Source organism: Numenius arquata, chromosome 12 (genome assembly GCF_964106895.1).
Source record: "Numenius arquata chromosome 12, bNumArq3.hap1.1, whole genome shotgun sequence".
Lineage (NCBI taxonomy): Eukaryota > Metazoa > Chordata > Aves > Charadriiformes > Scolopacidae > Numenius > Numenius arquata.
This window is the reverse complement of record NC_133587.1, coordinates 25,211,326-25,227,893: the sequence shown is the minus strand read 5'-3', so window position 1 is coordinate 25,227,893 and position 16,568 is coordinate 25,211,326. Positions and strand designations below refer to the sequence as shown.

The window sequence follows — 16,568 nt, the reverse complement described above, 5'->3', positions numbered from 1 at the left end:
GAGAACCATTTATAACTATGCTATGTTACAAATGGGAAGTTGTTTTTTTTTCCCAAATCAAGATCAGTAATCGACTTGTTGAACTGCACCATAAAGAGACCCCATTAGGTGGAAACAAGAATAGAACACACCGGGCAGAGAATTCAGTTAAGTTTATCACTATTCCTTCTTAACTTCAAACAGCAAAGAAAAGCATCGTCATGCCTATCAAAGCTATTCTCTTTGGTAAATTCAAGAAATTATTGGAACGCAACGAGACATTATTCATTTTAGAACTCAATACAGTTCTCCTTCATTCCTTGTGTCAGGAGAAGCCAGGAATAACTATATTCTAAATCCTGATGAGAATTCCCTACCACGCACAAGAAAAATCCTCCTTCTAGCCACCATTTCTCATTCTCTCATTCCCCCCCTCTATATTTTTAACTTTGCTGTCAACCTGTATACATCAAACTCAGCAACATTAAAAAATGCTGCTCTTAAAACTTTACATCGCTGATTGTATTCCCAAGAAAAGAAACAGCTTTTCCTTAGACTGGGTGGCAGTTTTGATCTTCTGTTGACAAACATTAAGAGAGCACATAGAAATCAACCCATTCTTGCTCCCACCAACTGGCCTGCTTTGCAAAGAGTAACAAAGTCTAGGTTACTAGAGCATTAAAACATTAGAGGCAAGTTGGACAAAAAGTAGAGGAACAGGATTCTTCTGTTCTGTGCCAAAAATTCACACAACTTTAAGTCATCCTATCATTCCTACAGCACTTTATATTAGAAAAGGAAATAGGTACAGCAAACATCTCACGTAAACACTCTGCCAGCCACTAACAGTAATTGACAATTTGGTCTCAGGCTCTTCATTTGTCTTTAGATATGAAAGTTAGAAATAGTTTACACATTGCCCCAAGATGCTGCACCACTTCCTCTTCCAATGTTTATACGAAAAACACTTTCAGAGGCAAATGAATAGCTTAGTCCTAGTGAGTTTGAGTTCTCACTCTTAGTGAGAGTCCAAATACTCCCACTTCATCTTTTGCTGGCAGACAAACTACAAAGTGCCAAATAGTGAAAAATGTGATTATCTTTTTCTAAAAATGCCTGATATCATGCAGCTTGATCTAATAACATACAAGCCTGATTTAAAAAAAAAAAAAATAAACCCTCATGTAATCAAGAAAAAAAAAAAAGCATTGGGGTTTGTTGTTGTTCTGAAGGATTATCTGAATCCCCAATATTTACTATAAAAAAAAAAAGACAGAAAGAAAATGTTTCTTCAACTAGAAGTATCACTTTCCAAGTAAGCATTAGATTAAAATTAAGAACACTACTTATTGGTTAAGCTTTCAACTGGGAATCTAAAGTTGCTGTAAAAGAAAATTGGACACAGGTTCTATTCCCTCCCAGTACCTAACTATGCCAGTATTAAACTGACAAAATTATGCAAAACCCACCCCATAGATAAGAAGAAAATGATCTTTGGAACTGCTTGGGGGAGGAGGGAGGGAGGAACAAACACCTCATTCCCCACAGAAATTGTCAGAATACTTAGAGACAGTTACATATTTCCACTATAAAAAAAAAAAAAAAAAGAAGTCTAAATAGCATCTAGATGCAATTATGACAGAAAGCTAAGCTATTTTCTATTATTACTGGGATACTTGGGTAAATATTATCCACACAAGCATTATAACTAGCATTACTTAATAAACAAAGCACGTACCACTCGGGCTGCTCTTTCCTGAGATTCACACTTCCTGCAAAACCAAGGTCCAGTGGGTACTTGAACAATTCCATAGCAAGCTGTTTTGAACAAGACAAAATATTTCAGCAAACACAAGCAGCATTACAGCAGTACAAATGTTATAAAAAAAGCTTAGTATGAATTGATCTCACATCATTTTAGTAAGTCAAACTGACATCTATACATTGCACATGAAATCCTATCACAGTGGTACTAGAAATGAAGTACAATAAGCTTCCACTTAAGAATTTATGCAAAATTCGTTGAATAAATTTGTTACATTAAAAAAAGTACTGATTAGTTGAAAAGTAATACAACCATTCAAGAGCAGCAATGTTTCATATGTGCTCTGTTTCGCTATTTATTTACCAGCAAAACAGGTAAAACACTTCACAGTAACAAACACCCATCATTTACAGTATTTTTTAAGAGAAAACTAAAAGCAAACTAACAAATCCGAGCCTGTCATAAGACATTCATACGCTCAGTTACAATCAAGTTCTCTTACTCTTTATGAGTAAAATAACTTAAGTAGGAAATCCATAATAAACTGAACAAAGATACAAAGCTTGCTTTTTCCCCCCTCTGAAAATTCATATGGAGCTGTAAATACAAACTAAACTGAGCATTAGGGCTAGGATCTGTTGCAACTATAGCCAGGCTAATAAAAAAAATCCTTAGGAAAGATTTTGAGACATGCAGATTTTTCTGCAAGACTGTCATCTGTATTTTTATAGTATAGATAAAACCCTGGAGCTTGATAAGAAATTCCACAGGAAAAAAAAAAAAAAAAAAGAGATTAGTAATTTGGCAATACTGTTCATGTTTGAAATGCACAGATCAATTAACTTTAGGAACTGCTGAGGGAATGAAAATACAAAAACACAAGTGCTCCAAGTATATTCTAATATCTGAATGGGTTTAACAACTAATAACAAAGAATCAAAAAGCCAAACATTTTCCTCAAAAAAAAAAAATCCTGAATCTGACATCATATTTTTAGCATCTCAACTCCCCACAATCATCTATTACTTAAATAAGAAAATCTCGTTATAGAAAAAATATAGAGATATATGATAAATTAGTAGTTAAGATAAAAGATGAGATTAAATTAGTTATCTTCTAGTGTATATGCAAAAATATTATTAGTTTTGTGCTATCCTGAAGAAAAATAAAGCCACTAGTGCAACAGTAGCATAAAAAAAAAGTCTGAATAATACACCTTTCCTTCTAGAAAGGAAAGTCAATGAAAAAGTTTCCTAATATATACACACGGGTAGTCCATTGACAGATTTTCAAATACATTATGCAAGTACTGACAGACCAAACTATCTTGATAAGCCCTTTCTACTGTACAATAAAAGTTCTTTAACATGAGAGAAAACATCTTGGTTTTGTTGCATCTACATTAACCACAGATGAGGGGGACTTTGAATTCCTTTTTAGAAATTAAGAGGGAGACTTTAAGTGTGCAATCACACATTTAAATTAGCAAGAGACAGTGCAGAGTAAGAAATTAATTACAGAATGCAACTCAGAGACAGGGTTGGCAACTAGATACAAAGCCAACACGAGTCAGGCAAAGAGAGAAGTTGAAGTACTGTTTTTATCTACAAATGTAACAGAGTACACCTAAAGCCTAAAAAAGTCCACCACAGGTTTGTGCTCTGATACAGTGTGATACTGTTTATTGAGTCCCACAACTTCCTTTGGTTTATATTTCCACTACTATGCAAAGCTTCTTTTAAACACATTAAGAGATTTTTGTCCTCCACAACTTGCCAATAACTTAACACTTGAAAAGCAGTTTCCTCTGAACTAATAATAATTATACTAACAAAAAAATGCAGTTAATAAAGTCTCACGGGTAATACTGCTGTCTGAACTTCAAATAAGGACTACCAACTATTACTACCATGAGGGCTACTACTTTTACTAGAGAAAGATTACAAAAAGAGCAGACACGCTTCCCCTACCACCTTCACATGATGCATCAAATCCAAAACATAAAACATCAATGATACAGTAAATCAAAGCACACAGTTCTTTTCTTAAGACCCCTACAACAGCATCTGGACCTAGAACAGGCAGTACTCTTTGTGCCGGATTCAAATTCAGATTTGGATCTGACCTTAAAAAAAAAATTCAATATTCTTGTACCCAATTCAGTGGTGTGTCTCCGTATTAGGAATACTTCCTAAAACAGACTTCTGTTGTTCCCGCTAATTCAGTTTCAACTGCTGCTATGATCAAATTCTTTTACTGAAAATATTAGCAAGGCTCTAGATGCAAAGGAAAATGCCCAAGATAATACAAAAGTAATAGCTGGTTCAGGTATGACTTCTAAAAGTATTCATGTTTTAGTGTTCTTTTTCATGATCCTAAGATTCCACAAAAGCAGAGTTAACTTACCGATTAACATTACTCAGCTCATAAGCCAACAGAAAACCAACTCAAAACCTAATTTCACAGATCCTGTCAGCTCCCCTCTGCATTCATTCCAACACTAACACAAGTAAGTGAATTCCTTTGCAGATCTCTTTAAATTATTACTATTTCTCACTATTTCTTGTCAGTTTACAGAGGAGCATATACCTGAAACAGTTACTATATTATCTTCAACACAACTCAAGACCAAGCATAAGACACACATTAGTAGTAATGTGTTGGGCATTCAGGCTAATGAACTGGATTTTGGATTTTCTCTCTCCTCCAAGTTTTTCACCATCTAGAAGGTGTCAAAGGGCCAGCCACAGAGTTCATATGACTGCTTGGGAGTTGATAGAGAGAAACTACCATCTTATTCCTTATTTCTGCTACCATAAAGCAAAAGTCATCATAACTTCCTTTCTTACAATATGCAACAGAACCCAGTCTCTCCTCTGCTCTCACAAGAAGGGTCAAGCCACTGACAGAAACAAAACAATCGCACATAGAGGGAACATGCCAGCTCCTGAGCTGAGCTGGAAACCAACCAACCAGCCTCCACTAATCCAAACAAATCCAGCACCAGCCGTTCAACTAGCACCCTCCCCCTGCAGAACCACAACAGGAAGTCTCTTCATCTACTAGGAAACATCAGCCAAATGACATTCAAGGAAAGGCAGGCAGAGGAAGAAATCACATGACAGCTAAGTCTTTCCTACACACAGCTCTCTTCCAGTCCTAAACACTCCTAATCTACTGACTGCCCCTCAAATATTTTTTTTCTAACTTGGGAAAGGCAGGAACAACAGGGACTGAGTATAGGAAGACAGAGATACAGCAACAATTGCCAGAAGAGAGATTAGTAAGAAGCTCCGCGAAGAAAAAGGAGTTTTAGGTAGTCTTTGAACTGCTGCAGCTGAAGTTATTAACAGGGTGCAAAGGCAGACTGGAAAGCACAGACACAGCAAGAGGAGGAAGGAAAAAAAAAATGGAAGGGGGGGTTCTTCCTTTCTCGTAGCCATAATATAGGAAGTCATAATACAGGAAGTCTCACATGATGGAAAAGACAGACAGACTAGAAGGACAGAAGATGACAGGACAGGTCAGACCAGAAAGCACGTGGCCATAGAAAGAGAGAAATAGGCTTCACGGGTGACAAGAAGGAGCTGGAAGGGGGGAGGGAAAGAAGAAGGGGAGAAAAACGGTCAAGGTGGGGGCGGGGGGAGGGAAGTAGGCCTAAGGGAAGAGGACAGGGAGCATCAAGAAGGAAGTGGCAAGGCTGGAGGCCAGAGCCGGTGAGCTGGCACTCACCTGCCTACTCACCTTGATGCACTGCGACATTGCAGCCGTGCCCGTCGCAGTAGACAAGCGGGTTCTCGGCCCAGCCCCTCTCGTCGGAGCACACGCAGCAGCCACCGATCATCTCCTTCATGCTATTGGAGAACTCGCCCTCCAGTGACACAGGCAGCAGCAACGGCTCGCTAGAGACCATCTAAGGGTTAAAAACACCGTCGTCAACAACACACACACACGCTTCAATCCCCTGCCTGCCCCCTCCCCCGGCGGTGTCTCCCCTCAGTCACTCAGCCGCCGCCGCCGCCACCGCCGCCACGGCGATGATTTAGGGCCCATGACCGCTGGCTGAGCGCCTTTTCTCGCCCCGGCCCGACCAACCGGCCAGGCTGATAACAGTCAGGGATGGAGGGAGGCAGGCAGGCAGGGGCGGCCCAGCGGCGGCGCGCTGAGGAGGACACCCCACGGCAGGGCAGGCAGACAGGCGAGGGAGCGGGGCCAGCGCGCAGGCGCAGTGCGCGCCGCCGGCGGGGGGGATAGGCCTCGGCCTGGGCCTCCTCGCGATGGTTCACGAGCCGCCCAAGGGAACGTGAGCCGCCGTTGAGAGCGCGCGCGCCCCCCCCCCCCCCGCTTTCTTCCCCCCCCGCCCCCCCCCCTCCCGCAACGGCTCCAACCGCCGCGCACCAGAGAGCGTGCGCGAGGCGAGCGGCGCCCCGCCAGGCCCGCCCGCCCGGAAGCGCCGCCGCTACCGGCACCTGATGGCCCAAGCCCGGCCTGGCTCGGCCCGCCCGGCGCCCCGGCACCCACCTCGGCTTGCTGCCACTCTCCGTCCCCCGGGCGAGTCATGGCGCTCGCCCTTCCCCACCTCCCCCGGCCGGCCTAACCCCAACGGCCGGGCCGCTGGGCGCGCGCGCCTTGCGGGACAGCCCGTGCGGAACCGCCTGCCTTCCCTAGCCCGGGCGAGCGTTAGCCGGGCTTATTGCTGCCCCCCTCCCCTGGGTGTGAGGGGGGGGTGGGGGAGGCGGCAGACATGCGCCCCGCTCCCACCCGCGATGTCACCGCTCATGCCCCCTTCAGGAAGGCCGGAGGACGCGCCCCATTCCCGCCCTCCCCTCCCGCCCCGCAGAAATCATTTTTACTATCTTGTTTATTTTCCCCCTGATGTGACTGCAGGACTAATGCATTCCCGCTCCCAACTTTTATTATCCCGTTTATATCCCCTCTGTGTGCCTGCAGGACTAATGCATTCTGGCGATTACGCCACTTCCCTGCCCTCGCCACAACTTTTTACTATTTTGTTTATTTTTCCCTTAGATGGGGCTGTGAAACTAATGCATTATTAATCCCGCTTGCTCTTCTCCCCCCAAAACCTCGCCGTGCGGATGCAGCGCTTGCGGGGCTGCTGCCGCCCCAGCAGCGAAAGTGACGCTGAACAGAAGATATGACAAATAGAGAGAGAGAAACCGGGGAAGGCGACAGAGACAAAAAAAACAAACACGTTCTTCAACACAGCTGTTCTCTACTTTTACTTAGAGGTGGATATGCCTTTCTATAGAAGTTGGGCGACTGGGGGCGGGGGGGGGAGAGTGGTTGGTAAAACAATTCTGTTGTCTCTTTTAATTAAAGGCGGCGGGGGGGGGGGGGGGGGGGACACCACAAGAAAACCTGGGAGGAGAGAGAGCCGAGGTGGTCAGCAGAGAGGAAAATCTCAGGCTATTCAATTCTCCATTGTAAGCAGGTATGCCTGCTTACAGTAGTAAGCAGTGGGAACTAATTGCGACGATTGTTAGGAGCACAGAGAAATTACATGCAGCCTTGCAAAATTCTGCTCCCTCACTTGCCCCAGGGCCAGCGTTTGCTTATTTATTTAGTGTTGGGCAAGGAAGGTATCACTGATTTATCTTCATTATCATGCTAAAAGGCAGAGAAGCAGAATTTGTGCACAGACTATATTTTTCATGAAGATTTTGCAAGTGCAGCTTAGTTGATATGGTATGTGTACAAATCACTACTGAATTATGTACATTCCTGGACACGTTGCTATCTAGACCTATATATATATGCAGGTTATATTTTAACGTTGTTAACTAGTAAAACATCTGCACTTGTGTAGATGATGGGAGAATGACAAACTGCTACATGGAAGGGAGAAGTGCGATGTGCCCAACTCTCTACCCCCTAGAGACATCCGAGTCTGCAGTTTTATGCAGGGTATCTTAGGTCAAGCTCTTTTCTCTCCTTGAAAGTTTTAAGTAAAATTATTTAGATAAAAGGAAGAATAGAGGGCACGTGAAAAAGGAATGATGAAGGTCACTTCCTAGATGAAGAGCCCAGCCAAACACATGATTAACACAGGCATTTGAGACACATTCTAAACTTTTCTCTACAAATGCATGTTCCAGTATCCTTAAGAGTTTAGAAATTTTTAAGGCACATGTAGAAAAATGGGGGTGGGGGACTGGAATGTAGTATGTTTCAGTTTGTATAAAATCATTCAGAGATTGCTCTCAAAAAAAACCTCACCCCACACCCAGATGTCCTATGTCAACAGTGAAGAATACAAATTTGAACATAAAACTATTTACATTATAAAACATACTTGCAACACTATTTTTTATTACTTTTAAAGCTTGTAAAAATACCCTGAAATTTGCAGGTGCAAGCAATTACTTTGTAAGGAAACAAAGCAATTAATATATCCTGGTCTTTTAAAAAAACACAAATTATTTGAAGCTGATAGATACAGTGTCCCAGTCCTTCTTCATTCTTGTCAAGAAAATGACATCTAATTTAAAAAGCATTCTCAATGATTCTGTTAACCCTGACCAAAAAAAAAAAAAAAAATCATGGTACAGCAGCAAATCTGTCCTTTATTTCCCTGACAGGTAAATTAAAATAAATATCCTTTTAAAATGGAAATATATTAAATATATTTTAATTTGTTGGATGGATGTATACATTTAGTAGTACTTGTATTGTAACAAACAATTGTAAATTTTTCTTGCAGTTTTTTTTTTTTTTAATTCATTGAGAAGGTCTTCCTGAAATTTCTTCTTTGAAAAGCAACTAGTACAATTCCCGGGTCTTTTTTTTTTTTTTAAATGTTAGCTATTTTAAAGGCTCAATTTTTAAAGAAGCATCACCAAAAAAATATTAATCACTTTGCAACAACTTGATTAAAGCCGCACCACGGCAACAAGAATATATTTGTGGAAAACCTACTGTATAGTTTTCAAATAAAAATATTTTAATCTCACACCATGTAACACACCAGGTCAGTACTGAACAGCCTGAAATTTTGCTTTGGTCAAAATTCAGTCAAGCCTAATACATTCAATTATTTAATGAAACGTTTATTGTGGTTTTTATGGATTTCTGTTTAATTCTTTCTATAGAAAGAATGTACCTGGACTGAAAGAAACTCCATGACTACCACCTTACAGTATTGTGTAATATTTGGTGGAAAAATTTAGATAACCTTTTGATAGTTCTGTAAAACAATAATTTAGAGAAGAACTTTGAAATGCAAAATAGGAAAAGAAATGCATTACGACTAAATAAATACTGCAAACACTAAGCCTATAACAGCTATGGAATCGGAACATAAAATCTTGTAGCATATATGTTCTTATGATTGTAGTATTTAATAAGCACTGACATGACACAGAAGGCCAATTTTCTTTTAAAAAAAAAAAAAAGCCTGTCCTTCTTATAGTGATATATAAGAGATTAAAATAATTAGAGAGCCATATAATCCAGGGAGTAAGAATGAATAATTTCATTGTTAATATAAATGCAAGGAGAAAATCCAATTCTCTTAAAAGGAAGCTGCAAAGCCTAGAAGCTAAACAAGTTAGATTATAAGAAACATACAGGGACATCATATGTTTTCATATTTTTTTGGATTTTAGATACTTTTTCAAATAGACTGAATGCACAAGTAAAAGAAAATTACACTCTCCAAATGCAAATTGTTTTAGAAGTTTAAGGAATTCCTCAAGAAAATGTTAACATACATTAGTGCATACCACTTTACCTTCGTTAACAAAAATAAAGAGGTATTCACCTTAAATTTTTACCACCAATTAATCAGTTCCAACAACGACGCTAAGATTTTGGAATACTTGGTTTAAATTTCACTTTTTTTTTTTTTCTCTAAAATGTGCAAAATCATATTGTAAGTTTAGTGAATAAAACAAAGCATTGAACAAGAAAAAGTCTTTCATTTACAAAACTGCATTACCAGTTGGATATAATCATCAGAAGAGTCTTCCAGGAATAACAGGAAAAACATAGACTTTATATAAAATGCATACTATAGTAGAAAACATTAATTGATATTGGGACTTGGAGCTGTAGAGTGGGGTAACTCACTTCTTTCCAGAAAGCAAATTTCTTGCAGCAATTTTTACTCCATTTTCAGATTGGGTCTTTGCTGAGAAAGCTTTGATCTTTACCTATGTGCAAAAGGACACATGCTGCAGCTAAACAGATGCAACTGAAAACAGGAACATTGCAATAACTTAGTGATACTCAATAGGCAGAATAATACATCTCCTAATTATCCATTTAAAATACATTGATGCTTGTCTGCCTTTTGTTTATGTGGGTTTAAATCATTAACAGTCTTCACTGAAATACATTCTAATCGTGGGTATTCGCTTCATTTCTGGGAAGGCGGCCGCAAAACGGTCACTTTACACAAAATAAAATGCGACGCTTGCGTGTTGACCTTTGAACGCTGTGTTTTTTAAATGGCAGTCTGCCTTAGATCCAACAAATTATTTCTACCCATGTTCAATTATGAAGGATATAGTACATCTACAGAACCCATATTTAAAAATGGTAACGTATCTTTACATTCTTACTCTTAAATTATACCGAGGAAAGAGTGAAGTTTTCTTTTTCCTCCTGTTCTTTAATATACTGCTAAAATCTGGACTTAACCCATATCCAAATGCAATGCACTGAATAATTTAAAAGTTTCAGCGTTTAACGTGTAGTCACCTCTTGGTGGGGAGTTTGCATGCTGTATATTTACATGTTACGCCAGTTCGGGTATCAGCATCAAAGGTCACGTCAGTACACCTCCTGGACACCATGCCTCTTCATATATTGCGCTATTTTCTTTTGTGCAAACGTAATTACAAATTTTGTAATTCTTTAGACTGCAAAGAAAGGGGGAAATAATTCCACCAACTATTATATTAAATTTCTTGCTTTTAATTGAATTATCACCTTTTGGAGACTTTGGTAAATTCCACTTAACTACCAGCAATGGATAAAATCGGTGGTTTTCAAGTACTGCTTCTGTTACATTTCTTTTGGCATTTAAATGTTAATTTCAGACTGAGATTTACTGTAAACATGAAACAAGGGATTTTCTTTGAATGAACAATCCCAAACCAAATTTCTAAATAAAGGATTCCGAGCACAGGATGCTTTTAAGCGCAGCGATTATTTCCTTTTAAAGATTTAACATTCCCTAAGTGATAGAAGGTAAAGATTTAAATGTGACAGTTAATTTATAATTCTCTACATTAAAAAGGCATTTAAATGTTAACCACATTTTTATGTGAGTCAAGTCAAAGTAATGATAATTACAGTATAATACAAAAGAACCTGAAATAAACTTCTAGCAAAACATATTGGACATTAATGCTGTATTAAGCCCTGAAAAGCTGGGTTAGTAAACTCTGGAATTTAGATTATATGCAACTTAAACGTAGCACAGGGCTATTCTTTAAAGAAGAATACTTCATTTCAAAGTTTGGATTTTTATGGGGTATGTATTAACTCATTGGATTTTTTATTAAATACATTTACATAGCATCACTCCAAAACCAAGCCTCAGATTACTTTTCTTCTATGGGCACATCTCTATGTAGGATTTGCTAAATTAACATTCCATATAAATTAATAGCCCTTTTTCACGTTTTCTGTGTTGCCATCAGCGGTGTGATACTGTGTTGTGTCACAGGTCACATTTATTTGATTTCGATTTAGGAATGGTATCTGTACTACATATTTAATACGAGAAACGACATGCTGAATTTCCCATCAAATATCTTAAATACAGACCTATTTTAGATAGATTTGTATAAACAAAACACATACATCTCACATAGGCGTGGGAAAGGAAAAGCTGGTTTGTTATATGCTAAAGCAAATTGGAGTAAATCAACCGCATCCGAGGGCTCTATAAGCAATACTACTCTGCTTTTCCCAGTACCATTTGGACAAAACAATGTTACTTTTTTATTTAAAGTGTTTTCTTCTCAACAAGGGGCCACCACTTCCCAATCTCAAAAAACACGCCCCAGAATATGTTAATTAATTGTATTGTGTCTCTGAAAGAAAGAGGTTGCCAAATGCAATAAAAAAAAAAAAAAAAAGTCTTTCGATCAGTGAGCTCCGTTCCCACTGCTAGTTACCATCTAATTTCAATTCCATATATATATACATAGATAGATTTCTTCTAGGTATGATTTTGAACACTAAAAACTGCCTTAAGAGCACAAGTCTAACTTGACCACATAGGGTGTATCTGGGAAGCTTAACATTCCTGGCGAATTAAGCGCGCAAGCCTCAGATCACTTTTTGTCAATCTTACTATGGTGCTGCAGAGTCGGGAATGTGGGTAATTTTTATATCGTGGTACTTCCCAATTAAAAGTAACAACAATGTTCCTTTGTGAAAAAAAAAAATAATAAACTTAATATATTAAAAACATCAACACATTCCGCACAAATACAAAATAAAGAGCAATGAAGAATGGCCACAAACGGTCTCTCCCTGACCATTTTTTTTTAATCTTCCCTTTCAATAAAATATATTGTTTTAGTAAATACAAGAGCATTAAATGTCCTTTTGAATGACGCGTTCTAAATTTGTAGTTACCTTTTAAAAATTGCCAAGCAGCAATCAAGAGTAAATGCATCTCCGGAATATTCAAGTAGAAGTAAAACAAAACAAAACAAAAAAATCTTTCTTTCCTCGATCTTAAAGTTAATGCCTTTAGATATTACCAGGGTGGTGTTTTCCTATTAAATATTACTTGCATCTTCAGCTTTCGAATAGCATGGATGCTTTTTACCATCTAAACTGAATTGAGCTTTTATTTGGAGGAGTCCCACAAAAGCCTGCAAGTTTACAAAGAGTGAAAGAGAAGTCCCAAACTGTATTATCTTAAACAATGACCGCAAGCATGCAACTTCCCAAGTGTGCGTGTGGGGAGTAAAGTCACTTCACAATTATTTTCAGCTAGGTGATATCTATAAACATCATCCTTTAACTTCTTTTACTTGCTGCTCACGATCTGTGCAAAACATTAATTTCTTGGCGATATATTTAATAACATAAAAAAATAATCTAGACATCATTTCTAATCTTTTAAAATAAATTCTCACGCACTCGCAGATAACTTGCTAAAAATAATCACAGTTCTCCTAGAAAGGATTTTCTTAAAATAACTAGTTCTCTAGAAATTCTTTCCTCATCACAAATATGAGCCCCTGCCCGTTTTGATTTAATCTTCCAGAAACAACGTGCAAAGACATATTTTTTTGCCTTATAAGATCAAGGGCACTTGTTGGAAATTTTCTTGAACATCAAGTTAGTCAATTCTTCTCTAAGTAAATACATGAGAAAGTTCAGGTCTAAAATAGCATACCAAACCAATTTAATTTATAATTATTTGCGGGGGAGGGGGGGAGGGGAGAAGGAGGGGGAGGGAAGAGACACAAACACTTTTCCTACAAAACAAATCTTTAAAAATCTCAAACCAACACACAACAATCGCTTGGGGGAGGGAATAAATCCAGACAACACGGTGCTTATATGAAAAACAGGATAAGATTAATCTTCATTTTTATAAACAGACCATTAAGACGAGTTCCTTCAAAAATTCTCTTTGGCTACATTTATTATTCCAAATCCAGTGGTTCGGAGCAGTTTCTCCCGATTTCTTTAAGAAGCCTTGTTCTAAAATCCACCCACAAACAGACGTTACTTTATGTACAAATCCACTGCGGTGGGGTTTGTTGGGTTGGGTTTTTTTTTTGTTGGGTTTTTTTGTTTTGGTTTGGTTTTTACCTTTCAAGTAACACGTGAGCTACAGCCTCACAGCAGCTCCCTCAGTGGATGGATGGCACTTCTAAAGTCTCCTCTCTACTTATGTACCCCTTTTTTTCTTGCCGGAGCACCCCCCTCCCTCCCCCCCGGCGGGAGCTCTTCCCTCCTTCCCTCCTTCCCTCGCTCCGCCGGCGGAAAGCGGCGCGAAAGAGGCGGCCGGGGAACAATGGGGGACGCCGGGAGGAGCGGGAGCCCCGGCCGAGCTTCCACCGGCCCCGCCGCCGCCGCCGCCCGGCCCCGCTCCCTGCGGCCGGCGAGCACGGGAGGGCTCCCACCCCGGTCGGCACGGCCCCCTCCATGTTCCCTACGGCAGCCTGCCCGGAGCCCGCCCCGCTGCCGTGAGACCCTCGCTCACCCTTGAAATCCCCCGGGCAAGCCTGCCCGTTCCGCGCCGCGCTGCCGAGGGCACCCACGGATTTACTCTCTCTCTCTCAGCCGCTCACCCCCAAAACTCTCCCGCCCCCGGCGCCAAAGCCTTTGCCGGAGGGGCGAAGGGGTCTGCCCCGGCTGGCCCGTCGCCAGCCCCGCTCCCGAGCCTATCCCGGGGTCGGCGGTGAGGGTAAGGCCGGCCTATGGCAGCCCCTCACCCCTCCGCCGGCTGCCCCCGACCTCCCGCCCGTCCATCGGTCCGTCCGTCCCCTCGCGGGCCATGAGCACTACCCGCAGGAGAGGAGGCAGCACTACAGAGGCGCTCCGACCCGCGGGGCTGCAGTGCTCGCTCCTTCCCTTCAGGGGACGGTGCTGCGCACAAAAGCATTGTTCTCCTCCCTAACCCCCAAATCCCCTTTTTTTTTTTCCCCCCCGCCGGGAGAGGGGAACGGGGAGGACCGGGAGGGAGGAGGAAGGCTTGGGGAGAGGCTCCTCCGCTTCGCAGCGTCTCTCGCCACCGTTGCCTTTCCCGAAAGTCGCCCTCGTGGCGAGCCAGCCGCCCGCCCGCCCGCCCTGGCGGGCTACCTGCAGCCCTCTCGGGCTGGCCCGCAGCTGCCCGGACGAGACTTCCTGCCCCGCTCCCTCTCCCCCATCCGCCCAGGCTCCTCCGACCCGCCGCCAGCCCCGCCGGGCTCCCTCGTCCCCCTACTCGCCATGAGTGGCTTTTCCACGTGTCCCCTCCCTCGCCTAAAAAAAAAAAAAAAAAAACAAACACCGCCGAGGCTGCGAAGGCGCCTCTGCGCCTTTCCGTCACCCACGCTTCAAGTTTCCACCCGGGATCACCCCCTTCAGGCACCCACGGGGGGTGGAGGGAACAAGGTGGGGAAAGAAACCCCAACCGGTTCCGACGCCGGGCGCCGTTTGAGGGTTTCATCCTCAAATCCCTGCAAAGCGTGCTGCTTTTTGGATCTGGATGGGCTGGTCTGGGGAGCGAGCCCTCTGTCAGCAACGGCGCTGCCCACCCTGGTGTGTGTCCCCCGCTCCCCGGCCGAACTCCGGCAGGACGGCGCGGTCCCGGACACGAGGACCCAGCGGGAACAGGGACGCCGGGATCCAGCGGGAAACTCAAAAGCACGTGAGGAAAGGAGCGGGAGGTACAAGAAGACACCGAGGAAAAACCACGGCTCGATTTAAATAATTGCATAATATTAGGATTTAACTTATAAATGTTTACATTCGCGCGATTTGATTAACGTCACGTTTCATTTCCTCAGAGCCACTGACGAGGCGCTTTAAAGCACGAGATTAGCGTCTCCCAGCAATATTCAACAGGCAAACGCCCCCCACCCCCCCACTCCCCCGCCCTGCCTGCCCCCACTGCCGGGCAGGGGGGGGGCCTCACGCCCCCCCCCCCGACCGCCCAAACCTTCCCCTCCCCTCCTCCCCGCCGCTCTCACGCCTGCCCGGCCCATCTCGGTGTGTGGGGGTGTGTGTGTCCCCCCAAGCTGACGGTCCCTGAGGGGATTCCCCCGCAGCTCCGGCCGCTTCACACCCCGTCCAAACGCGGCCGCCCCCCCCCCCCCCCCGCCGTGAGGCGACGCCGCCGCCTGGTTTTCCCGGGATGGCGGGGTGGGGGTGGCGGTGGGGGGAAAGGTTCGCGCGCGGCCGGCGCGGGGAATTGTGGGTAGGAAAGTGGTCGGGCGGCAAAGGAAGCGGCGGGGGGGGGGGGCGCGGGGTGAAAGGTCAGCGGCCGAGAGCCCCCGCGCCAATGGCGGGCGGCGCCTCAGCGGGCGGGCCCCGGCAGCGGCTGCCGGCACCACACGGCCCGGCCCGGCCCTTCTTCCCTCACAGCGAGCTGGGGCTGCCGCCCGCCCCGGCTGTAAACACCAGGGCTGTGCGTCCCCGGCGGGCGGCGGGGCCGGGGGACGGGACAGGGGGCCCGGCCTGCCCCTGCCCTGCCCTGCCCTGCCCGCCGCCCTTTGTAACGGTCCGCGGCCAGGTCGCGCGCTGGCGGTGTTTGTTTGCACACACATACACCCCCCACCTCCCCCCGCTCTTTGATGCAATTTATTTGATTTGCAGATAATTGCAGAAATTTATTATTCCCCCCCCCCCTCCTCTCCCCCCCTTCCCTCCGCCGCCTCCTAACCTCCGCTTCCTCCCTCGCCGCCTCGCCGGTTACCAGGGAGATCCGTCCTGCCCGCCGCCGCTCCCCGCACGCCGAGGTCCCGGCCCGGGGACGGCCCCGGCCCCGCTGCCGCTCCCGCCGGCCGCGGCTCGCCCTGGCGGGGACTCTGCGGTGAGTTCAGAGCCATGGAACCGGCGACTCTCTGCTGCGGCGGGCTCCGGCGGTGAACGGGACGCGGGGGGGGGGGGGGGAAGGAGGGGGTGTTATTTAAATTGCTCCGCAACTTTCTCGCCGTCCCTTGCACCCCCGCCGCCGCACAGCCTCTAAAGGTAAAGTTTAAGTGAGTCGTCGTCGTCTTCCCCCCCCCCCCCCCCTCCTTCGCCAGCCCTCCGCAACGAGACTCAAACGGGGGAGGAAAACGTGAAATGTTCACAGGGAGAAGTGGTTTCCTTTGTTCTTTCATTGTTTCTACCCGAAGTG

The 16,568-nt window shown here is 44.1% G+C and overlaps 1 protein-coding gene across 2 annotated transcripts in view; it reads right to left on the bottom strand.

The window, feature by feature from the left end:
- MLLT10 (MLLT10 histone lysine methyltransferase DOT1L cofactor) overlaps window positions 1-6,524 on the bottom strand; it is a 137,297-nt gene extending 130,773 nt beyond the window's left edge. For both annotated transcript variants that reach the window (XM_074156954.1, XM_074156955.1), the window contains exons 1-3: window positions 6,266-6,524; window positions 5,489-5,657; window positions 1,718-1,797 (exon numbers count right to left, since the gene is read on the bottom strand). In XM_074156954.1, the coding sequence (XP_074013055.1) occupies window positions 1,718-1,797; window positions 5,489-5,657; window positions 6,266-6,304 (288 nt within the window). In that variant the 5' untranslated portion in view covers window positions 6,305-6,524. The remainder of the gene's footprint in view (window positions 1-1,717; window positions 1,798-5,488; window positions 5,658-6,265) is intronic.
- Between the last annotated feature and the right edge of the window lie 10,044 nt (window positions 6,525-16,568).